We start from the raw sequence: 26,513 nt of genomic DNA on the forward strand, positions 1-26,513 counted from the left end.
GGCCCTTAGGTGCTGATATGTGTTCACTGAACACGTCAGCAATATTAAAATTTAACACATGCCCACTAAAGTCCAGTCTAACACTGGCAATCACTAGCAACCAAAGATGCTCTTCAACCTGGATGGCCAACATCGTATACGAATCTGAGCCTCTGAGGAATTCACTAGCCACTTCTGTGCGTTCTCAATGCAAGTGAATTATGCTGCTGCCAAATGAGATGTTAGAAACATCATGCCAACCTCCTCAACACCCCACTGCTAATACTAGCACCTGCTGTGCAACAAGGCAGGGTGTAAGAGAGACAATGATCCTTCAGGAAGAATTTCTTAAGAGATGTTGTTTTGATTTGATTATTGGGTCATTGAAGCACTATAAATATTTCAGGAATATGTTTTAATAAAAGACAAAAAGAGCCTTGGGTCTGTATCTTGTACAGTAATTCATTGGTGGTATATTATAAACAGTCCAATGATAGTGAACACTTACAGTAGTGCAGTGGTTATGGTATTTAGTGAAATAAACATAAAACACGGTAAAAACTGTGTCTATTAATCAATAAAAATGTTGTTGAAGTTTCAACCTTAGTGTTAAACTGACAGGGTCTTCCTCAGGACAGAGAGACAGTTAGTATCCACTAGATACGAAAGACAATGGCACCTCATTCTGAGCTTAAATGGGAAGTTGTTATCTCTCAAAGTCCTCTTACATTGTAGAGGCTGTGTTATTGTGCTTGGTGTTTGAGTATATAGGGATGCTTTGAGTGTATAGCTTCCCATCACTTCTCTAACTCATATTGGCATCTCACCCTCTCCTTTCCCACACCAAGGTGTCTGTATATTAGGTTAGATAAGTTTGGAGCAGTCCAGCCACTTGCAAGTAGCCGAGGCCAAATCAGGCACACACCTGCCAATCTCTTTAAATGTTTTGGATGCACATGAGTACCGCATGCAATGCAGTTCCAGTTTTGGTGTTTCACCAGTTCCTGCTGTTGAGAGTCCACACTGTATCAGCTGGTCTTACCTCGCAGTACTCAGTGATGATGCAGAAGCTCTCCCTCTCCAGGAAGCTGGCGTAAAACGTGACAATGGCTGGGTGATCCAGCTTCGACAACAGCTGGGCCTCTTGACTAGCTGCCACGGTCTCGTTAGGGTTCAGGTCTCCAATAGGGATCTCCTTCAACACTTTACTACAAAGTGAAGAAAAAAAAAGAAATTAATAACAGATTGGAAAAGGAAAAAGAAGTAAGGCAGTATCAGAAAGTGAATTACAAATTATATTGATGTCTCAGTAAAAAGCCTGTTTAAAATTTGAAAAACTGGATAGTGAACAAACCAGCATAGCTGTCAACTGGCCCCATGTCGTGCGGGTGATTTTCACCTGTTTTTTCAGATGAAAGCACCAAGCAGACTATGATGTCTAGATCCATCCATATTATGGAGGACAGTAAAACTATATGTCCTGTTATGCCCAGTGCAATTTGCTGAAAAAAAACAGTACTGGCAACTGGATGTAAGCCATTACTTGTTGAGATAAAGGTTCGGTGCTATCTTGACCCCTTTGATGTTTTATGTTCGGCCCTGATGCACCCCTCTGAATACTGACCATGTGCCAGCTCACCGAAGGTGGTCCATATCTTTGATGTTGCACAAGCAGAACACAAGACTCTGATTGCCAGGGAGTAAACCCAAAGAATACCTCCATTCATAGCAGGTGATGGCTACTGCCCACTCAAACATTGGCTAAGGAGAGACTTCAATCAATCAATCAGGGATTTGTGAAGAGCGCTACTCATCCGCGAGGGTCTCAAGACGCCGGGGCGGGGGTGGGACCGTGTAGCTCCATCTTACCCAAAGAGCCAGGTCTTGAGGCTCTTCCTGAAAGCTTGCAGAGTGGGGAATGTCTGATGCTGAGCGGGAGTTTGTTCCATGTCTTTGCCACGATGTAGGAGTAGGTTCTTCCACCCGTTCTGGATCTGCAGATGCGAGGGGTTGCGGCAAGGGCGAGGTCGGCGGAGGGGAGGCTTCTCTTGGATGCGTAGAAGGACACCATTACGCTGAGGTATTGGGGTCCGGTGTGTTTGTAGGCATGAGTGAGTAGTTTGAGGGTCACTCTCTTCTCAATCGGGAGCCAGTGGCGGTCTCGTAGGTGCTGAGTGATGTGGTCTTATCGTGAGATGCCGAGGACGAGTCTGGCAGCGGTTTTCTGGAAGGTCTGGAGTTTTCGGAGCAGGGATTTGTTGATTCCGGCGTTAAGGGCGTATTTGTACGCTGGTGGCAGATGCAGGCATTTGTACCAATTGACAGTTTTTCATAGACTTTACACTGTCAACCTTCAATCTAGCAGAGTGTACAACTGCTGTAACCTATGGTATTCTTGTAGTAACTACGCTTCATGTCTTGGGGATGCATTACTGCTTAAATGTTATCCCTTGCAAGGTCACAGTGACTGCAGAACAAAACGGAGTTTCTCCTCTAAGTCCTGGTACACTTAACTTTGAGGTTCTTTGCTACCCTGCAAAGCCCTGAAACCTACTGGGGAAGGTTTAGGGAATGTGCAGTTGCTTCCTGTCAGACAATGCAATGCTCCTTCGACAAACTCATGACCATAATCGGTTTTGAGGCTTTGGCAACACTACCAGTTGTTCAACATGCGTGTTCATACAGTGGGGGAGCTAGCAGAAATGTGGAAAACCTGTTGCTTTCCACACCTCTAAACAGGGCAGGAGAACAGTGGATACTATCCACAATGGTAACTTACACTTGTGAGCAATTTACACATGCAGTTTATTGTTCCTCTTTTAAGCAACTTTACTACTTTTGGCTATTCACAAGTGTAAAGTTACTGAAAGTTGTGGACTTATATGTCTCCACCCCCTGAAAAAGGGGGGTGTAGTCAGATTTACAGGTGCAAGTTTCCACTGCCAATGGAAATTGTAGTAAGTCTAGCACCACACATGGCCAACCACTGATACTGCAACATCCGCCTATAGAAAACAATTGAGGCAGTCTCTTAAAAACCAGTACAAATTAATGTCAAATATAAATACATTGAATATAAATAAATCCGATTTAATGTTAACAAAATCTGAAAATAAAACATATGCATGCTTTAATTATAAAATATTTTTACAACTTTTTAGAGACTATTTTTTTTAGCTATATCTAAACAACTTTCAATTAATACTTTTTTTAAAATTTATTTTATTTCCACAATTGGAGCAAGTAGACAATATCCATCATATTCATACAATTATTGCAAATAATACTGTTCACAGATTTGTCAAGATGTGTACAGCATAAGAAAATGCGCTAATCACATCTCTAAATGATCTTTAATTGCCCCCCATATTAACATACCTAATCTTCGCTTCCTAAACCCCTTTAACGCATACAAACTCCATTCCATTTCATACAAATTATATAACTTAGCTCTCCAAAATTCAAATGATGGAGGCTCAGGTTGTAGCCATTCTGTCGCAATACATAAGCGTGCTGCGGTCATTGCAATAAACAGAAAATATTTATGCTTACATAAAGCGGTACCTTTTCCCACTGTTTGTCCCCCACCTAATAACAAAAGTGCAGGAGAAATTTTTATCGGGATATGAATAACCATTATAATAAAAGTTTCTATACTAGTCAAGAAATACGCCAACTTAGGGCATCTAAAAAAAATATGTATGCTATCAGCATCCTCCCCACCACAGCGAAAACATTTACCGTCATATTGAGGGCCCCAGGTAGCCATCCGTTTAGGAGTATAGTATAGCCTGAACACCGTCTTGTACACTTGCGCCTTTAAGTTAGCTAAGAGGCATAAATCTTTCGCCATCAGTATGGTATCTTCAATTTCAAGTGTTGGTTCCCCTAGCTGATTCTGCCAATACGCATTGTATTTCTGCATATCATCAGGTCTATACTCCATCATGATCTGATATATCGTACCAGTTTTTTTCCCAAGGCGGATTGTCTCCACTAATTTATTAGGGGCAGGTCTAATTTGCTTTCTTAAACAAAAATCTCGAATTTGGAGATATTTAAAAAAAGACGATTGTGGTAGCTTATATTTAGCAACTAAACTTTCATAAGTACAGAAAATCCCATTAATTTCAAATACATCCCCAATTCTAGATATCCCCTTATATGACCATTCCTTCGCCACTCTATCCCAAAACACAGAAGGAAGTAATTTATCCGCGCCAAAGGGTGTATAATATGTGATTCTCCCAAATTTAATAAGTCTAGGTACCTTTCTCCACACCTTAAAGGCCGAATCCAGTACTTTAAAGCGAGTATGCTTAAAGTAATTTCCCTCCAATTCCTTCAGTAAACATCCCTTTGCATGCTCCCCCAATAGCAAAAAAAATATAGACGGAGCTTCTGCTGGTTCCTCAATTGGCTCCCCCGTCAGCAAAAGTCTAATTCTTTGCAAAAAACATACATAATAATAGAACAGGAAATCAGGTATCCCACGCCCTCCTCTTTCCACCGGCAGTGTTAACCATTTCATTGCTCATCTAGTTTTCCCAGGAGCCCACAAAAATCTTGTGCATGAAGACTGAAGCTGTTGTATATAATTTATAGGGATCTCCAAGGGGATGCTTCGAAATAGGTATAATACTTTAGCAAGAATATTCATTTTAATGATATTGCCTCTGCCAATAATAGACAACTGCAGCCGTCCCCACCTATCCAATGATTGTTTTACTTGCTGAGTAATAGTGTCCCAATTGATATCAATTATCTCTTTCATTTGAGTTTTAATTTCTATGCCTAAATATGTTACATCAGACATGACCCTAGGATCATTAAATTGAATATTGTCAGTACATCGAACCTGAGTTTTTACTAAATTTAATTTATAACCAGAAATTGCACCAAAATCGCGGGCCAATCGCTCAATCTCCACTATTGCCTCAGCCGGATCGGTTGTAGTGATAGCAATATCATCAGCGTATGCAAACACTGTATGTGGTATATTTTTTACTATAAATGGTTTTATGTGCGGTGTATTTAATAGATTGATTAAAAAAGGATTGATAAATAAAGCGAAAAGAAGTGGGGAGCAAGGGCATCCTTGCCGAGTCCCTCTAGTTATTCTAATCTTTTCGGATCTAGTACCCATAACAACTATTCTTGCATTTGGAGCCGTATATAAAGCCTGAATTGCTGTCAAAAAATCTTTACCAAATCCCACTCCCCTCATAACCTCCCATAAATATTGCCACTCAACGCGATCAAACGCTTTCTCAGCGTCAAGCAATATCAGCGTTAATTCCCGTTTTTCCGCTTGAGCTATATCAAATAGGGTAATAACCTTATTAATATGTGTGACTGTGCCTCTTTTTGGAATGAACCCATGTTGATTTAACGAAACAAGCAGTATAATAATTTTAGAAATGCGGTTCGCTATCATTTTAGAATATATCTTGCTATCTCAATTGAGTAAGGATATTGGGCGATATGAACCAGGTAGTTCAGGGGGTTTACCCTTTTTAATAAAAACCACAATAGAGGCATCATTCCAGGATTGTGGAGCTTTTCCAGTTTGTGCGGTTCTAAAAGTCTCAAGCATGATGTTTTTCTGTGGTTCAAAAAAACACTTATATACCTCTCCAGGGATAAAATCTGGGCCTGCAGCCTTCCCATTAGCTATAGTTTTAATTGCCACCTCCAATTCCTCCACAGAGAATGGACTATCTAGGAATTCTTTCTCACTATCAGTCAATTTATTAAAAGTACCCTCCTGCCATACAATATCTGTACCTAGAGTAAGCTGGCGAGTATATAATTCCGAGTAGAATTGATATAAGATTTCAAGTATTTTTCTGGTTTCTCGTGAACAATACCATTCTGGTCTTGTAGCTTAGGAATTAGACGAGATGTCTCCTTCATTTTTAATTTTAACGCTAGCGATCTGCCAATTGCCTCACCATATTCATGAGCATGTCTTCTATTTAAAAGAAATTTCCGGGCTATCTCTTCACTCCATAGCCCCGTAATCTTTGCTCGACATTGTGCTACTATATCTTCAGATGTAGAGATATTTAACAAATTATCTCTCTTCCCTATTTCCTTAATCAAGTTTTCTTCCGCAATCCTTAGACAATTATAAAAATCTCGAGTTTGGGCCCGTAATTTATTTTGATTGTAAAGCCCATAACTCACTGCCTCCCCTCTAAAACAGGCTTTAAATGTTTCCCATATCGTGTCAATACTCGTTGAATTCAAATTGTTGTTAATAAAATCAGGTATCCATCTCAACATATGAGTTCTAAACTGTTCATCGAAGCATAGCTTTCTATCAAACGTAAAGCTATAGAATCCGAGCGTTATGTGATGGATGTCCCTGATAGCTCCGGTGGAGACGCATTTATGCAGGTACAGCCCTCAGTTGCGGGACAAGTTGTAGTTAATGAGGCAGAGCCAGGAGATTTTTACTCTGTGTCGGAAAATTCAGCCTCGTCATGTGAGGACCTTGCCGCGCACTATTCCAAGCAAATGCGCATGGAGGATGTAGAGAGCGATGAATCAGGTGATTATATGGAGGACAGTCCTGCTACAGTGCGGGGTGAAGAGGAATCCACAATGATAGAGGATGCTACCGGAGGCCAACCTGGTTACTCAGCAGATAATATTACCTTAGCTACTATATACCAGACAATCTTGAGTCATATGGATAAAACTGAACAAGAAAGTCATAAAATCCAGAACTCATGTCGAAAACTTCAAAACTCTATTCGGAGATTAGCGAAATCACAGTCTGACTTTGGGGAGAGGTTTACAGAGGTGGAAATCAGAGTATCAAATATTGAGGATGAGCTGGTAAAACAAAAGGCTGCTACAGAGTCCTTAAGCGCTAATAAGGAGGATGTGCTATGGAAAATGGCCGATTTTGGAAACCGGGCCCGGCGCAATAATTTAAGAATTATGCAAATTCAGGAAGGCAAAGAAGGAAAAGATCAGCGTAATTTAATTGTGGAACTGTTTCAAAAGGCATTTCCGGATTTTACTAAATGGGACTGGGATAGAGAGATCGAGAGAGCCCACAGGCACCCTTTTAATATTCGTCTTCGACCTGGACAAAGTGTATCCAAACCTAGACCCTTTCTTGTGGCCTTTAATAGCTTTCTAGCTAGAGAAGATATATATCTTCACACCCGACCAAATTGTAAGAGCATGGGGGAAGGATTTACATTTTTTGCAACACCAGATTACAGTAAATACACCATGGATAGTCGCTGGCTGCTGCGCCAGTTGGTAAATCAATTTAAAAGTAAGGGTGCACAAGCTTATATAATGAACCTGGCGGAGCTCAAGGTGATATATAAGGAGAATGCTCGCTTTTTCACTAATGTTGTAGCGGCAAAGGAATATTTGCATTCTATTAATGATTCATAGGTGTATAAAATCGGGTTGGAATGTATTATTCTTCCTTTTTTTTTCTCTTCTTCTCCTTTTGAATTTCTTTATTGTTGGATTATTGATTAAGGATTTAAAATTAGAATAAGCAATGCAAGATGTAATGCAAGATGATTTTTGTGTAGTCCTGTGGGGAAAGGACAGACGGGGATGGGAAGCTCGCTACCATCAACAGGACCATGAGTCCAAAAGCCTCGGTAAAGGCGGGGGTTTTGGGGGGGTGGGGGTGCTCTGGATGGGGTGGGGGGGTTTGCTGGTGGAGGGAACAGGGGTTAAAGGGGGAAAAAAACACATTGGTAACAAGTGACAATACCGAAAAGAGAATATATTGTTGTTGTACAGTTATTGGGTCAAGGCAAGGTAGTAGGACAGGACAAATCTCCATAAATAGAATCAGAGTTGATTGGAGTACTTCGGAAATAGCGTCCTGATGTCACGAAATATTAAAATTTGCTCCTTTAATGTATCAGGTCTGAATAACGCTTCTAAAAGGAAGAGGATAGCATCTGAAATCCGTTTTATACAACCCGATATCTTGTGTCTTCAAGAAACACATTTACCCTGGAACAATAGGATGCTTATAGCAGATTTAGGATACACACTCATTGCCGCTTCCCAGCAAACAAATACGACCAGGGGGGGTCATGATTCTTTCTAAACCACGATTTTGTACTATAATTCGAAGTTTAACAAATAAGTGGGGAAGATGGGTAATAGCCAAGTTAAAGATTGGGGGGACACAGGTTACCCTTTGCTCAATTTATGGGTCAAATTTAGATGAGGCAGAAGTCTTGGAATGGTTAAATATTGAACTTGCAAACTGGACTTCTCCTTTAATATTGTGCGGGGATTTGAATATTAACTTAAATACCAGGGAATTAGGTGCTGGTTTGCAGAATTATAAGGGTCGTAAACCACGAGTTTTTGAAGCTTTATATAATTTGGTTCAAGATCATGGTCTGGTGGATATCTGGAGTAAAAGCCATCCAACACTTCCAGGGTATACCTTCTACTCATCTCCACATAAGAAATTTGTCCGTCTGGGCTACTTTTTTGTATCTATATCTTTATTTACCGGAACAAAGATACAATTATTCCCCAGGGTATCATCAGATCACTCACCAATTGTAATTGAACTTCCACAATTAAAAGTGACTTTGAATTACCAATTTACATCACTTTTTAAAATTATTGTTGCATGATACAAAATATTTTTTACTCTATGTGAGAATTTATTTTTAATTTAAACTTTAGGAAAAACGTTTCCTTTAAAATGTAACATATTTTAGTTGCATTTTTATTCTACTTTCAAAATAAATAAATACAATTATTTACAATGATATTTAACAGACAAATATTTTTACTAATTCATTATAAAGTTTATTATACTTTGTTATGTTCCCTATACGTTACCAAAAGAACTTCTCCACCCTGACTACAGAATCTTCCTATAGCAAAGTATAGGAAAGGTTAAAAAAAAGTTTATTTAATTAAAAAAGAAAATTTGTAAAATATTTTGTTAAATATTCATGTAAACTACTTTTAAATATATATTCCAAATGTAGAATAAAACAAAAAAATGCACAACAACATTAACTTAATTTTTAATTAAATGTTTAATTAAGTTAGATATATTAAATTAAAAACATATATTTATGAATTTTTAATTAAAAAATAAATTTCCCCTAAGTAAAAAAACATGTTATTAAGGATTAAAATTGATCAAACTCATGATTAGAATTTATTAAAAGTATCTGAATTATATTTCAATAAAAAATAATTTTATATCAATTTAGAAATTCAAAATGTTAACTATTTTATAATTAAATACTAAATATGTTTAAGTTGTATATATCGTTACCATCAAATTATATTGATTTATATGTTTAACTATTTTAAATAATCTATTTTAATTTTAAAAACATTCTTATAGGGTTTTATTTTGTGTACCTACCACCATTAGTTTCTATGGAGAGGTTTGGTAGTACCAGTGGTAGGCCATATGTGAAGCTGGACTTACTCCACCTCTGAGCTTGAGTAGCTGTGGGTTTCTTTTTGGCTGTGGTAACTTTAGAAGTAAAGTTTGTAAACATTAATGGTCTTATCCTTTGTGAGAGGGTGCCTGTCTCTCCTTAAATTCCTCCGTACACCCCCAGCCCCTTCCCATTTAGTCGTGAGCATGTCCCTTTTTCCAGCCACTTCCCCTCGTCCCTCCCACATTTACTACGAAAAAGCTGATTACGATCTTGTCGGGAAAGCATTCCTCCAGAATCAGTCCCGAAATGCTATCCGGGCGACTTGGATCAGATGAGTCTGACCGAGCCATTTGGATGTATCCGAATGCTTCCAGATACGATTCGGTCGGACTCCCATTGACTTCAATGGGAGCCTGTGTTCCAAATGTGAACACAGGTTCCCATTGAAGAAAGGGGTGGCTGGGGAAAACCTTTCACCCTGTGGCAGGCACCCTATGCCTGCCACACTGTGCATGATTGGAAAGAGGGGTCCCTTGGGTACCCCCAAGGACCCGATTTGGAGGGCCCTAGGTGAAGGGGGGCATGCTCTAGGCCCACAAAGACAGATTCCGGCAGCCGATTCGTTCCGGAGAAACCAAATCAGAACAGCTGTTGAATCCATCATCGTAATCGCTTGCCCTGAAACCGAGTCCATAGAGCTGTACGATTCGGCTCCAAAAGACATGACCTGTCAGGATGCCTTTTGGAACCGATTTGGACAGCCCTACCGGTTTACAGGCATCGTAATCAGTCGTTGGGAACTGTGTACGATTCGGTCAGAAACAAGGGTTCTGAATTGGATCCCTTCCAAACGGAATCGTAATCGACCCCGAAGTAGTAGAGGTGAAGAATTACGCTGATAGGTTTGTGAATAGCATTATGTAGTACTTTAATAGCATTATTATAGGCCCCTGTGTGTTTGGTCAACAGGGCTTTCACTATTTGACCTCCATAGTTTTTACATGCCAAACTAAACCAAACTGAACTTTGTTATATACAAATCTAATTATTGAGTACGTGTCATTGTCCCATTCCAAGTCGTAGTTCTGCTCATGCTATGTTAAATGTATTTTAAAGCGCTTGTACACAGAAGATTCTTGGCGCACAGAAAAAAACAGCTGTGAAGACTGAAATAAACTAGTCCAGCTAGCCAAGCGAAACAAATACTGAAACTTTATTAGTTTTGTGAAACTTAATAGGGCGCATTGGCTGGAAAGCAAGTTGGAGTGACTTTTACAGCTCATCGTGTCACACACATATATATGTTAATCAATCGTTCCATTTAGAGGAGGTGGCTCCCCCTGTGACATCTGAATGACGGCGCAGACGGGCCGGAAGCACATTAGGGTGTCATTAATAACGTTTGATTGAGTGGCTCTGCGGTTAATCGGAGCGGCCTCGGGCACGAAGACCTGCGGATTCCGCAGTGACTGGTTCTGAGAGATCCTAGACACTTCCTTGAAATGTAAATGGACGGCTGAGCGCGCGCAAACACCGAACAGAAATGACACTATGTGCACCCCAAGCAGAATTCTGTGAAATATTATGTGATAACTTAAATATGCATTTGCAGCAGAAACAAAAAAAGCTGACAAAGGGGGTTTGATAGAAAGGCTTATTTGAAATGTTTTTGATTTTCTTGTCAAAGAAACTCTTAGCAGGTAAAGAAAGAGCACACTTTCTACGATGCTGAAGCAGGCCATCGGTCACACAGGCGTGTAGGATCCGGGTAATTACTTTGGGAAGTACAATTGTCTGGCAGTGTCATGCACAGTTGTGTGAAAGGGCAGAGCCCAGTCCAGCCCTTCTCAGTGCCAGGCTGGGATGGGTGCTGGTCCTTCTAGTTGGCACCCAAAAGGATGTATGTCGTTACAACGCGTGGTATTACCACGCGTACCGTTACAACGCAGGTTTTACAACGCAAGTCGTTACGGGGGCGCTGGATAGTGGAATAGTTTAATTTACTATTCCAACTCCAGTCCCCGTGGATAGTAGGGAAGGTGTTGGATAGTAAATTAAACTATTCCCTATCCTACAGCGCCCTCCAGCGCAAGTCGTTGTAATGACTTTCGTTGTAAAACCTGCGTGGTAACGGTACCGCGTTATAAAAGATTCGTGGTAAAGGATGTTCCCCCACCCAAACCATTGGACATTGGGTTCTTGAGCAACTATGAGTGTTGCACATGGACGTAGGGGTAGCAGAAGAGGTGTCAGATGCTCCTTGACCCTACATTATGTAATATTTTATGCAGAAAGGGTAATTGTGTACCCAGTGAAAAAATAATGAAACGCAAAGGGCGCAGACATGTGGTGAGGGATGGGGGAGTGCCAAAGACAGCAGGCGAGTATCCTTGGAAAAGAGGAAAGACTGGCTAAGGAGAAGTTTTGCAGTGGCTCAAATAGCTGCCCCTACAGACAAAGGTGGAGGATAACACATCACAGGACACACAAGAACCCCTCCCAGCACTAGCCAACAAGGAATAAGGAACACTTCTCATTTGCTATAGAGATGTCTGGCATTAAATATCTGTCTTCTTAAAGAACAGAGAGTGGCAGATGCTCAGTGGCGGTTCCTCCGATATGGCGGAGGAGCGTCGCCCCCCTGCTGGCCAAAATGAAATGATGGTAAAACAGTATTATTATCATTTTATTTTTCCTCTGGAAGGGAGCCAAGTCTTTGGGGGCGAGGCCATGCCATGACAGGCATGGAAGGGGGGTGGTGGGCAACACTGCTGTCAGTGCGCATGACAGTTTGGCCGGCCTTCTTAGGACGGCCAAACCATCATGCGCATTGACATCTCCCCAACCCAAGCTGCATTGCTGGTTGGAGAGAACAGCAGGCATAGGTTCGCAGTCCCCTTTGGAGTGAAAAAAAGCCCACTCAGGCCAATCCTAGTGTTTCTCTCATGCTGGCCAGCATGAGAGAAGCGCTGGGATTGGCTGTGGGGAGTCTGGGAGCCTCAGCATGTACACAGCAGGAAGAAGAAGAGCGGAAGACCTGCGATCTGCGGGTAGCAGGTAAGCTCATTTCTATTTTCTGTTTTGTTTATGTTGTCGTCTACCCAACCATTCCACACCCCTCCCCTGCCCCGCCATTCTGCCGCAAGCCTAGCCGCAACTGCAGATGGTCTGGCTAAGATTTGAAGAATGCCTAGACCTATGCATAGAGAATTTCTGCTATATGGACAGTCTGCCGACAGATACTTGAGAGTCACAGTCATCCGCATTAAACCTTAAAAAAATTAAAGGTTTCCTTAAGCCTCGAGGGGTGATGGGTAAGAAAAAATGGGGGGAAGCTATGCAAATCATATGGTTACTAATACGCCTTCATGGTCCTCCTATTTTTGAGAATAAGGCCACAGCACCTATAAACTCATTGCTCCCCCAGATCCTTGTAATTGGACAGTTCCTTTGTTCCCACTGAATCTCTTCATTCGAACAATCTCCATCTTTAGTTGGTGCCTATATTTCTGTGCTCCTCCTGTACAGGGGAATCCATCTCACCCCTAGAACTTCAGGCTCCCTACTCTCAAATTCACCAACATTCACCTCCCTTTCAGGCTTGCTCTGAAGTCACCAGTGCACCTGGAAAATCTGAACGCAGTGGCTCGGAAGAACATAATGTTCATGCATCTCCTATGTCTGCGCTCCACTGCCTTCAACTGATGGGCTCCAACAAGTGAGGAGGGGGCCTGCAAACTGTGCAACTACAGGTCCGAATCATGGGTGCATCTTCTGTGCTGTTGTCCAGCCCTTGACACTCCCAGAAGACTTCATTTAAAACCCTTATATTTAAAATGGGGCATCAGGACATGTTGGGAGGCATCGGCCCTATGCTTTAATTCCTTAGACGCTCAAGTGCTTGCAAGGACTGGAAAATATGTGAGACTCCTGGACAATCTTTTTTTACCCTCCTTGGCCCCTGCTCTTCCAGTTCCTCCCCCCAAAAAACTTACCACAGACTTTTTTCATCCCCTGGCCTAGTATTCCTGTACTAATCTATTTTATTTTAGGCTTTGGAATCCTGTTATGTGATTACAATGGTAACTACAAGATTGCCTTTTTAGTTATATGTATAGGAACTTAAACCTTGATGGTTTACTTAGTTTTTGCTTTTAACGTGATAATTGTGCTATGTTGACACTCTATAGCAATGGTTTTAATTAACTGTGCTAATTTAATTTAAAAAAACTTCAGTGCTTGCCATCCAAGTCAAGCTCCTCCAACAGACAATAGGTGCTTAGTTATTTATTTTTTTAACAGTTGTGCTCGACCCAAAGATGTTGGAGTGCTCCGTCCATCACCACCCCCTTTTGTACCGCTTTTGGCCGCCATAAGTGTAGCAGGGTATGCTCAGACGTGAGTCCCTTGCTCACTTTGCCACTGGATTCAAGCAAGCCGGGCTGAAGACGGCTGTAATGCCAGAAACCGGTCCTCGGAAGCTTGTTTCCGGTCCAGGGAAGGCATGGCTTGGCAGTTCGGGCTGGACTGTTCCCATGAGGCACAAGGTCAGACTGATTTGCATATAGCCATGTCTGAACTGGGGTGGCAAAGTGGGCTAAAGAACGGTGATGGATCAAACCCAGATCTTTTGACTGGGTGTGAGTGTTTGATTGGTTCAGATGCTCCGTCCATCACCACCCCCTTTTGTACCGCTTTTGGCCGCCATAAGTGTGGCAGGGTATGCTCAGATGTGAGTCCCTTGCTCACTTTGCCACTGGATTCAAGCAAGCCGGGCTGAAGACGGCTGTAATGCCAGAAACCGGTCCTCGGAAGCTTGTTTCCGGTCCAGGGAAGGCATGGCTTGGCAGTTCGGGCTGGACTGTTCCCATGAGGCACAGGGTCAGACTGATTTGCATATAGCCATGTCTGAACTGGGGTGGCAGAGTGGGCTAAAGAACGGTGATGGGTCAAACCCAGATCTTTTGACTGGGTGTGAGTGTTTGATTGGTTCAGATGCTCCGTACATCACCACCCCCCTTTTGTACCGCGAGTGCTCTACATGAGCAACAACTACATTACCCCCTTTGCAGTGGGGGTAATTCCCCCGCTGTGCTGGGGGGCACGCACAGCGGCCCCGTGCTCATGACGAGCTCAGCTCATCATGAGGCACAGTGCTCGTGTGCTCATGACGAGCTGAGCTCGTCACGGCCACACTTGTTTCCATGGAACGCTCAGCACAGCAGGGGAATTATCACCGCGTGTGAGCGTTCCACGGCTCATGACGAGCTCAGCTCGTCATGAGCACACGAGCACCGTGCCTCATGACGAGCTGAGCACGTCATGAGCACGGAAGGAGTTACAAAAGGTTGCATTAAATTTTTCAGAGAGATTCAATGATCTACCCAGAATCACACGATGTTGAACCATCGTTGAGACTCAAATCTGGTTCCGGTGTTTCAAAGTTGGTAGCTCTGGCCGTAATGCCACATCATCTCTACTTATCCCTTGACAGGTTGTACTCTATCCCACTTGGGCAGCGGAAGGATGTGCTCCTCTGCCCTGATGTACTACGACTCATCCTATTTAGAGATCTCTGGCTTTGTGGCAGAGAGTTCTGTGCCTGAGCCACAGCTGCTCCTCTGAAGGCACGGATAGATTGCTGAGTGGCCATATTTCATGCAGTCGTTCAGTAAACGTTGTGTTTTTTCAAAAGCAAAGTCCCAAAGCAAGAGGTTTTTAAAAAAAAAAATGTATATCATTTTAGAAGTTTTCTGCTGGGATGTGGGGGTCATTTTTATTTTTTCTGTTTGGGACCACAAAGGGGCAGATGTATCAACGCAATTTTTAGTCGCAAATGCTGCGATTCGCAAAAAAGAAGAGTTTGTGACAAAAAAATAGCAAAATGGTATGTAGTAGGGAAATAGCATCGCAAAATTAAGGAATCGCAAAATTGGCGATTCCTTAATTTTGCGTAAGCATTTAAGGAATCGCAAATTGCGATTCTTTAAATGCTATGCAACAAGCATTCCATTTTTGCGAATTCTCCTTAAGAAATCGCAAATTACCACCAACTTCAAGTTGGTGGTAATTTGCGATTTCTCTCACAAATGCACTTTTTGGCGTTTGCCAAGGTGCCATATGGCGCACATACATGCCCTTAGGGCATGTATGTGCGCCATATGCGCACACATGTTCATTTCAGGTATGCATCAGGTTGTCCTTATGACACCATTGCACCCTTGAAATTATTCTCAATTTGCTATTCTCAAATTGCGAATCGCAAATTGAGAATGACTTCACATTCATTCCTATGGGCCTCCTGGCCCATAGAAATGAATGGGAAAGTATTCCTTAATTGGGATTTCACCATTTGCTAACCGCAATTAAGGAAAACTAAGAAATCACAAAAGAATTGCGAATTTGTATATACATCACTTTTTGCAATTCTCAAATAGCGATTACTAAAAAATCGCTGTTTGAGAATCGCAAACACAGATGTTGATACCTATGCCCCAAAGTCTTTTCTTTTTCCTCTACCATGCCATTTCATGAGTTGACTACTCTATAAATCAGTTTTATATATATTGTATTGCATTTCCCTTTTTTTATACCGCTTAATACTCTTAACTAATCACCGATGCTTATTGGATGATGTGTTGAGCACTTGCCTCTTTGTCTAGAGTTTGTAGAGTGAAATGTGTGGGATAAGTTTTGTTCTGCATGATGCCCAGAAGAGTGTTCCGGCATTCTCATGGCGCAGTGCTTGACTATGTATTAAATAAAACATGAATGAGGATCGAGAGACAGAAGCATTATAATTTATAATATTATTGCATGTTTAGGAAGGAGTTGGTTTTGAGTGTAGCCCGCATGGGAAGTGTTTGAACTAGTCAATAATAAGTAGGAGCAGGTATGTATGTTCTTGTATTTATATAGCGATACTATCGCTCAGACGCACCGGAGCAATGTACATTACTTGGTGGAATAAGAGACGATGTACTAGCTCATGTACATTGAGTGGGGATTACACAAATACAACTCACACACATTCTTGGATAAATGAAGATTAAATGATTTGCCCAGGATCACACTATGTTAAATCAAGCACTGGGGGCAGGACTTAAACTTGGGTCCCCAGGTTCCAATGGCAGCTGCTCTAGCCATTAGGCCACAGCTCAGCCTCAGCATATTCTTCTCTTGTCACTGTGCTCTTGTAGACACACCGGATCACTGACAAAATATCGAATTCAAAAATATAGACTTACCAAAATATCGATGCCAAAATAGTGAAGGCAAAAATATCGAATTCCTATCTACAGGTAAGTACAAAAAAACTAATCAAAAATATTGTTGTAAAAAATATAGTTATTCAAAATATTGAATTTTTTTAAAATGTCTTAAAAGTAATTTAAAATTAATGAAATAATAAATATAATTAACTAAAACATACTTAAAAATACTTAAATAACCTTAAAAGTATGAAATATTAATTTAAGTTATAAGAAAAGCCTACAATTTTAATTTTTAATACATATATATATATATTACCTACTGGCGGTCGCCAGTAGGTATATATAGTTAGGATTTTTTCTCTATGGGATTTTTGAAAATTCTATGTCTAATAACTTTGGCGTTTGTGGACGGAATTGGCTGAAATTTTCAGGAAAATGGCACATTTTGTTTCTGAGCAGCCCTTGAAAATTTGGGGGGGGTTCGTCAAGGGGGGGCCGAGAAAAAAGGGGGGTCCTAAAACGTGTTTTTAACATTGAGTTTTCCATAGGGCGGTTGGCCTCACTTTTAGCCCGAACGGCTGAATGGATTTGCACGAAACTTGGCAAAATTGTAGGGACTGGTAGCCCGATGTGCCTTTTGTAGGTCTCAATATATGTGCTCCAGTGGATTTTGAGAAATTAACGTTTAAAAAAAGATATATATCTGTAACAGCGGACCGGGCAGCGCTCCAGTTCGCGTACTTTTCGCGCAACGGAGCTTTGTGAAGCGAAGCTGATTGGTTCTCCGGCGTCTGTAAACATTCCAAACAGTCCGTAGCGGCCGCCATCTTGTCTCTCGGTAGGATCGAGAGACAAGAGGAGGCCAAAGCGAAGGGGCAAATGATTATAAGGGGGCATAGTAGATCCTCCCTGACCTCTTAGGTTTGATGTACCATTTTGCCAAGTTTGGTGTAATTCCGTTCAGCCATTCAGGCTGTAGACGTATCTAAATGTCAATAATCGAACGGCTGAATGGATTTGCACGAAACTTGGCAAAATATTAGGGACTGGTAGCCCGATGTGCCTTTGCTAGGTCTCAATATATGTGCTCCAGTGGATTTTGAGAAATTAACGTTCAAAAAAAGATATATATCTGTAACAGCGCTCCGCTTCGCGTACTTTTCGCGTTACGGAGCTTTGCGAAGCTGATTGGTTCTCCGGCGTCTGTCAACATTACAAACAGTCCGTAGCGGCCGCCATCTTGTCTCTCGGTAGGATCGAGAGACAAGAGGAGGCCAAAGCGAAGGGGCAAATGACCATAAGGGGGCATATTAGATCCTTCCTGACCTCTTAGGTTTGATGTACCATTTTGCCAAGTTTGGTGTAATTCCGTTCAGCCATTCAGGCTGTAGACGTATGTAAATGTCCTATGGAAAATTGCATGGGGAAAACACATTTGAAAGTGTTGAAATTTAGAACCAATTAAAATGTTACTTTGGTTTTGTATTTGTGTGTGATGAAAGTTAATTGGTTATGTATATATCTCAAATGAGAGGAAACCACAGCCATTTTGTGATACTACTGTCTGAGGTACATTTGTGAGGAATTTTTGGTGGTGAATTTCTGGTGTTTGATTTACACAGTACTAACACTTCTCCTACTTTTAAAAAGGTGAGTTGTTAATTTGTAAGGGGAACTATGTTGTACACTTGAAGATAATTTGAAAAATGTTTTCTGTTATTTATTTGCAGTCCTTCTGTTATACTAAATACTTGATAAAGTTAGTTTTATATTATGTATTACTAAAAACGATAAATGAAAGTGATTATTTTTTTCTGCAATTTACAGCAAGCAATTTCAAAATAAAATGGCTCACAATGAAGAGACCGTGGCAATTTCTTTGTAAGGGGAACTATGTTGTACACTTGAAGATAATTTGAAAAATGTTTTCTGTTATTTATTTGCAGTCCTTCTGTTATACTAAATACTTGATAAAGTTAGTTTTATATTATGTATTACTAAAAACGATAAATGAAAGTGATTATTTTTTTCTGCAATTTACAGCAAGCAATTTCAAAATAAAATGGCTCACAATGAAGAGACCATGGCAATTTCTTTTGAATTGTCCACTACATTGATTGAAATTGAGAGCACCAATAATGAAATATTGTCACAAGGAGGAGATGACGTGTATGATTTCATTAGATTGATTGAAATTGACAGCACCAATAATGAAATATTGTCACAAGGAGGAGATGACTTGAATGATTCCACTACATTGATTGAAATTGAGAGCACCAATAATGAAATATTGTCATGAGGAGATGACTTGAATGATTCCACTACATTGATTGAAATTGACAGCACCAATAATGAAATATTGTCACAAGGAGGAGATGACTTGAATGATTCCACTACATTGATTGAAATTGACAGCACCAATAATGAAATATTGTCACAAGGAGGAGATGACTTGAATGATTTTTTTGATCAATCTGTTGATGGCGAATTTATCGAATGTTTGGAGACCATAGAGTTACAAGAATCATCATTGCAGACTTTTAATGAGGAGATTCCAGATGAGATGATTGAAGAGGAAATTGCTGATGAGGACATGTTACTAGTTCTTTCAAATTTAGAAAATTCTGAAGAATAAATTTATATTTAGAAATCAAAAATTGTTTGAGACATTATTCATTTTTATTTTTAATTTATGAGGTTGTAGCGAAGTGATTGTAGTATAAAATGAGACTTATAGTATAGAGTGCAACATTTTTATGTTACATGGTAAGTTTACTCATATTTACTTCCCTTCTCCCACTATATTATCTCCAATGTGTATTTGACATCTCTTCTTCATCTCCGGCCTCCTTTCTCTCACTGTGTGTCTCTGATGCATCTTATCGCTGCTATTTTGTGTAATTACAGAAGAGAGTAAAATAAAATAGTTCGGAACGTGAAAAGGGGGCAAAGTAGAGTACCCCTCACCCCCTAGGCCTTCTCAGGCGGTCCCAAAAGGATCAGTTTCTGCTTTCCTGAGAGATTATGGTATGAGTTCCATATACCACAATAATTTGCATTACAACATGCAAGATATATATCTCCTATTACCAACTTTTGGAGATATTCGCGCTAAGCGCGAATATCTCCAAAAAGTAACACCTGCCCTGAGCAGTTCTTAGCCATGTTATCCAATGGGAGGTGGATAACATGGCTAAGAGCATTAGCTCGGTAATGCATGAATATCGCTGACTTTTTAGCGATATTCATGCACTGCGGCCGTTTTTTATCGCATTTGCGATAAACCTTGATAATAGCAAGGTTTATCTTCGATAATTTCTGACGATGCTTAGCGGTAAAAAATTCGTTGGTAAGCATCGTTAGCGATAAATATCGCTTAACTTTGGTAATATGCACCAACGTCTGTTAACGTTCGATTAGAAGGAAATGAGGAAGTGTTGAAAAACATTGTTTGCGCCATCTTGCCTTTTTTGACATGCCACACTTTTGTCGTGCACGGCAGCCATTTTAGATGCCTTGACCAGACCCACATGGGCAATAAACCTCCCCCCATCTGCGCTGCTCTTCCCTGAGAATCACACTCTGTGCCCGCCCGACACCTCCCTTTCGCCCTATTCACTACCGCACCCTCTGACACTCCTCTTCCTCTGTGTCCGATTGTCCAGGCTATCAGCTAGCCCTGCAGATGTAGTTTATGGCTCCAGCTGTAAAGAATCACCCCTCTTCAAAGGAGTTATAGTAGATCAAGGCCCACACCCGATGAGATCCGTCACACCACACGTGTTCCTACTATCTGAAAACCATCCTGTATTGTGATTGGGGAGGGGACCGAGCCTGAAGCGGAAGATTCCAGGAATGACTCTTTGTACATCAAAGTTTTTACAATTATGTGTCACATTATAAATATATGTAGCACTCCAACAAAGTAGTAGGAATATAAAACTTTAATAACATATAAATATATACAACAAAACAAAAACAGTAAAAACATTTAAACAACGAAGAGACCGTGGCAATTTCTTTTGAATTCCTGATGAGGACATGTTACTAGTTCTTTCAAATTATGAAAATTCAGAAGATGTTGCCTGGGGGTGGGTCGTCAGTAGCAGTCTGTTGTGCGAATAGTTCCAAGGCAGCAGAACGCGCTGAAATCTAGATGGCACGAAAGTGATGTCTAGTAAGTTGCCGCCCAGCAAATAACGGCGTGGGGCGCCGCGGGGGTGAGTGAGTCCAGTAGGCACCACAGCTATTCTTACCGGCATTGCAGAATTACTGCTGGGGACAATGCCTGTGCTGTAGCAGGGTCACAGCAGAAACAAAAAGGATTCTGTTGAAGATGTTGTTGGTTTTCAATTTGAAAACAGTTCTGGTGTCAACTGCTATGGTAATGTAGTGGTTAATGTTTTGTTTTCTCTAGAAAATGTAAAAGAGGGGGAGGCAGTCCAAAGTTCCGTTAAAAGGGCAAAGGAAAGGATCGGTGGTTTGAACTATCACTCAAAAAGGGGAGGGGGTGCAACAATTTTTCCTACCGGGTCACACTGTGCTTTCACCGGAACTGAGGTCTGCAGGATTCTAGTAATTCAAAGTGAGGCTGGCGCCAGCATGGGAGCGCCGACGTCCCGCGGATACAGTTTCGTCACTCCGCGGGCGATCATGGCAGTCATTCCCCATCGGGGGTCGGAGACTCCCGCGGCTCCTCTAGAATCTTCAAGGTCGTGGAGGACTACGGTGGTGGAGTCAACCAGTGACCGGGCCATTTCTTCATGCTGGGCCCGCTCTTGCCAGGTCGACCGCCATTTTGAGAGTTCGGCAGCTACCGGCGATCGCGGGGTCACATGAGCGGACGGGCTCCACCCTGCCGGGCGAGACGTTGCAGCATCGCCACAGTGGACGAACCCTTTTCGGGGCGCCTGGAGCGCTGAGGGTGCAGCTGGGAAGCCTTCACCTGAGGAGGCGGGAGAGGCCTGTTTGCACCGTCTCTCCCTCCCAGTGCACCCCACGGCGCCCCGCTTGACCTTTGTTATGGCCGGTGGCGATGAGGACGGGGGGGGGGGGTCGGAGGCATGTGCAAGACATCCCCCCCAGTGTTGTCAAAGACATTTTTGAAGAAAGAAGTGGTGCCTGGCGTGTTGCCGCTGCTATTACGAAGGAGAAAAGAAAAAATGTCCCGTCCGTCTTTGGGCCGGGCTTCCGGTGGATGTCGGCCGGACGCCCCTGGCTCTGGCCCCATGAACGGGTTCCTTGGTTTATCGGCTGCAGCCGGATCCCGTCGGCCTCGGCCCCCCGACCGTTGGTGGCCGGACCGGAAGAGCATGTGGCGGGACTACCTGAAACTCTCAAGGGCCACCGTGGCCGGACTGGGAGAGAGAGGGGAGGGTCGAGGAGACATTCCCCCCCCCTGCAACTCTTCAGCGTTGTAAAGGCAATCCCCTGGCCGGGTCCCGCTGGCCTCGGCCTATCCTCCGGCTACACCCTACGTTAGGATCTCCTGGCCGAGGCGTGGCAGCAGGACCCGCCTTATATGGGCTGCTCCCGGCTGGGCGTAGCCGCAACCCTGCCCCACCTTGGAAGTTTCCAGAGTGGGGGCGGATGTTCTACTGACTTGCATTTTCCCTAGTCTATTGATTTTTTTGGCGTGGCAGGCGGTGGGACAGCGAGGGGTGATTTGGTTTCTCTTACTGTTTTTCTGGTCTCTCACCACTGGCATATTTCTAACGTTTTCTTGTTTCTAGGACATTAATAGGTTTTATCATTACGTTATGTTATCGTTTCTTTGTTCGTTGTTTAATAAAAGTTCATGTTCATCAGTGGCGTACTGATTTTCGTTTTCCTATTCTTTTCTTTCCAGGTTGTTTCATGCTAAAGTTTCTGTTAACAGGATACAGTGATCACTTCGTTATTATTGCATATGTCGTTTTCACTAGGGGTGCTCTCTGGTCGGGCCAGATGACGTATCTCTAGTAAATGGTCCGGGTGAAACAGGTGCATCAATCAGTGGGGAGTAGATAGGCATGACGGATTACAACGGGGGAGAAAGGTCCGCATTACGTACCCTTTCACTATTTGCAAAGATTTTCCTACGTATATTTGCAAACAGGGAATACCTCCAAAAAGAACCAATTCCCAAACAGTCAATGTTTGGGGAAACAATCAATCAATGAGGAACGAAATAGGCACGACGTGTTAAAGGTTTGCGTTACCTACCCTTCACTATCTGCAAAGGGAGAGAGAATATTCCTATTCTTCCTCGTTTGCAGGCAGAGAAGATTCTTAAGAGAACCAACTTCGAACAATTCAATGCTCGATTCAAACAATCAACAAGGGGTACTGTGAACACAAATGAACGCCGCTTATGTACATACACATTGGTATTATCAACAGGTTGTTCCTAATGTTTCTATTTTAGGGAGGTCAAAAAGAGATCCCATTAGTGGCCTACTGATTTTGCTCGATTCCTTTTGTTTTTTTACACGATTTTTCGCTATCTGCAAAGACTAAACAGAGTATTGCGACTCTGTGCTTGTTTGTAAATAGAGAATGAACCAAAGAGAACAATCAATCAAATAGAGAGAGAAGCAGGCACGACGGATTACAACGGGGGCACAGGCCTGCGTTAACTACCCTTCACTATCTGCAAAGAGAGAGTACTCCTAATAGAAATGAGGGGTGGGGGGCAGCATTCAAAGCAGATCAGTGTGCATAAACACGAAAATGTTTTTACTTACCACGTACTTGACATTCGACAGCTTATGATATTTGCTATTAAAAAACCATTGAAATTCACTGAAAAAACCATAGGTTATAGACCATATATAGTTAGGAATTAGCATTTACAAAACCTTGAAAATTCACTGAAAAAGCCATAGGTTATAGACCATATATAGTTAGGAATTAGCATTTAAAAAACCTTATTTTACTCACACAAAACCATTGAAATTCCATATATAGTTAGTTGCACTAACTATATATCGCGCACCCGCAATCCACTGGTGATCATGTCACATATTACATCATTCATGACATGGTCAGTGACATCACTGATGACATCACTGATGACATCTCAAATGACATCACTGATGACATCACTGATGACGTCTCATTTGACATCATTCTTGTGCTAATACGATAAACCTCTTCAGACTCTAATATAACCTTAGATACACTCAGTGTATACAGACACTCACAGACTGTCACTCATCCATGGAGTTACTCACACACCTAGTCAGTCATGCAAAGAATCAATCACACCTCCATTTCCTCAACTATACAGTTATACACACCTTACTTATTCAAACATATACTAACACATATTTACTCTCTTATACAATCCCTGATACAAGTTCACAATGATCGATACAACCACTCACTCATTCAGTGGCTCTCATGCACAGTTATTTATATATGCACACTCTCACATGTACTGTGTTTTACATATGTACTTACTATGACATGTAGCATTGAGATATCCATTCACTCATCAATACACTCATGCACACAGTCAACTGCCCATGTAGCTGTTTCCACATGCACTCTTGAACTCATACACCTAGTGAATAAACTGCTCACACATCTATGCACAGAGTCACACACCTTCCAGCCACCCCCACACAAACTCAATCTCCCATAGAAATACTTGGGCAACCAATTAATAACACATATAGCCTCTCGTATAGCTAATGATCAACACATGCAGCAGTTTACATCACAAGAGACATAATGATGCACAAATTAAGACAGTTTAGTCACTAACCCATGCATTCAGTGAGACACATTTAATCACTCACTCATACAGTCAGTCACGCACCTACTAAATCCTTCATCCAGACACTTATACATCCACTCATTCTTCAATATGTAAGACATATTTTAACTTTACAGAAACATACAGTCACTGGATGTTGTCATCAGTGATGTCATCAGTGATGTCATTTGAGATGTCATCAGTGATGTCATAAGTGAGGTCACTGACCATGTCATGAATGATGTAATATGTGACATGATCAGCAGTGGATTGCGGGTGCGCGATATATAGTTAGTGCAACTAACTATATATGGAATTTCAATGGTTTTGTGTGAGTAAAATAAGGTTTTTTAAATGCTAATTCCTAACTATATATGGTCTATAACCTATGGTTTTTTCAGTGAATTTTCAAGGTTTTGTAAATGCTAATTCCTAACTATATATGGTCTATAACCTATGGTTTTTTCAGTGAATATATATATATATGAACTTAATATGAATAAAAAATATACAATATTTTTACCGTAGGATAGCGTAGGAGTAAAAATTACTATTCCCACTCCAGTGAGTGCAACAGTAGGGAAAGCGTTGGATAGCGTAGGGGTAAAAATTACTATTCCCACTCCAGAGAGTGCAACAGTAGGGAAAACGTTGGATAGCACAGGGGTAAAAATTACTACTCACACTCCAGCGAGTGCAACAGTAGGGAAAACGTTGGATAGCATAGGGGTAAAAATTACTATTCACACTCCAGCGAGTGCAACAGTAGGGAAAGCGTTGGATAGCGTGGGGGTAAAAATTACTATTCCCACTCCAGAGAGGGCAACTAAAAATACAAATAAATATTAATTATTAAAATTAATTACCTATTCATAATTAATTAACAACTAATTCATTTTCAATAACGAAAACTAATTAATAATAAAAATTAATACCAATTAATAATTAATTAACAGTGAATTGATTATCAATACACAAAAAGTATATTTAATATGTAACTAATTACAATTATGTTATGTTATGTTATGTTAAAAACACTTTTATAGCGCACAGCTGCCCCAGCTAAGGGGCGTCCCGGCGCTTCATAGAAAGTACCCAAACACAACACAGCAATACAAGAAGAAAACGCAGAGAACCGAGTACTAAACTGTATGGGGGAACAAAAGCGTTTTGATTGCTCTCCTAAACTTCAGGAGCTCATCCATTAATTTACTTCCCACCTTATTCCCCTATAAGCCCACAACCCGCTACAGAAAGTAAATTAACATAATTATCAATTAATCAATTAATACAAATTAATTATCAATTAAAAATGAATTACCAATTAATTCAAAAGAAATACCAATAAATAAGTACAATTAAATTACTTCCCACCCTATTCCCCTATAAACCCACAACCCGCTACAGAACTAAAACACAAAATTAAATTAAAAATAATTAGTAATTTCTAAAAATTTATATTTAATTTAATATAATTAAATTACTACCCTCCATTGCCCTATAAAGCCACAACCCGCTACAGAATTAAATTACATAAAAATTAAATAACATAAAATTAATTACTTAAAATAAATTACAAAAATAATGTACACTTTTCACACATATACTAACATACAAAACACTTTTAAAAATTCGATATAATTAAACATTCGATATTTTGACTTTGTATATTTTAAAAATCGATATTAAATTACTTACCTTCAATTCGATATTTTTCACCACTATATTCTGTCCATTAGATATTTTGTCCATTCTATATTTTGACTTCGATATTTTATCCATTCGATATTCTGAATTCGATATTTTGTGTAGTTACCGTTTCTGATATGACCCTCTATTCTAGGGGCCGGTTTAAACTGTCTTCTCAGGGGCGCTCCCTGTGTTCCAAAAACGTTAAATTGTTTCAAACCCCTCGGATTTTTCAATCCAGGAGAGGAGGCTGTCCCTTTGCTTAGGTGAATGCCAGATTGCGGAATGCCTTACCTTTGGCATTTAGAATCTGTCCATCTGAAATGGTCTTCAGAAAAGGACTTAAAATGCTTCTCTTTGATTCTGCGCTAACCATCTCCAAATTTTGCCTTTGTTTTTAGGCAATGTGGAAATTCTTCTAGATAGCGCTGGGACAACTTGTTAGGTATCTCTGCGCTTTAGAAATGTATT

General features: G+C 41.0%; 1 protein-coding gene across 1 annotated transcript in view; it reads right to left on the bottom strand.

The window, feature by feature from the left end:
* The window catches only part of NEK11 (NIMA related kinase 11), a 968,483-nt gene that overhangs the window by 696,214 nt on the left and 245,756 nt on the right, over positions 1-26,513 (bottom strand). The window contains exon 2 of the mRNA XM_078663876.1: positions 1,022-1,187. Within this exon, the coding sequence (XP_078520002.1) occupies positions 1,022-1,187 (166 nt within the window). The remainder of the gene's footprint in view (positions 1-1,021; positions 1,188-26,513) is intronic.

The sequence above is a fragment of the Lissotriton helveticus genome, chromosome 10 (assembly GCF_964261635.1).
Source record: "Lissotriton helveticus chromosome 10, aLisHel1.1, whole genome shotgun sequence".
NCBI classification, from domain to species: Eukaryota; Metazoa; Chordata; class Amphibia; order Caudata; family Salamandridae; genus Lissotriton; species Lissotriton helveticus.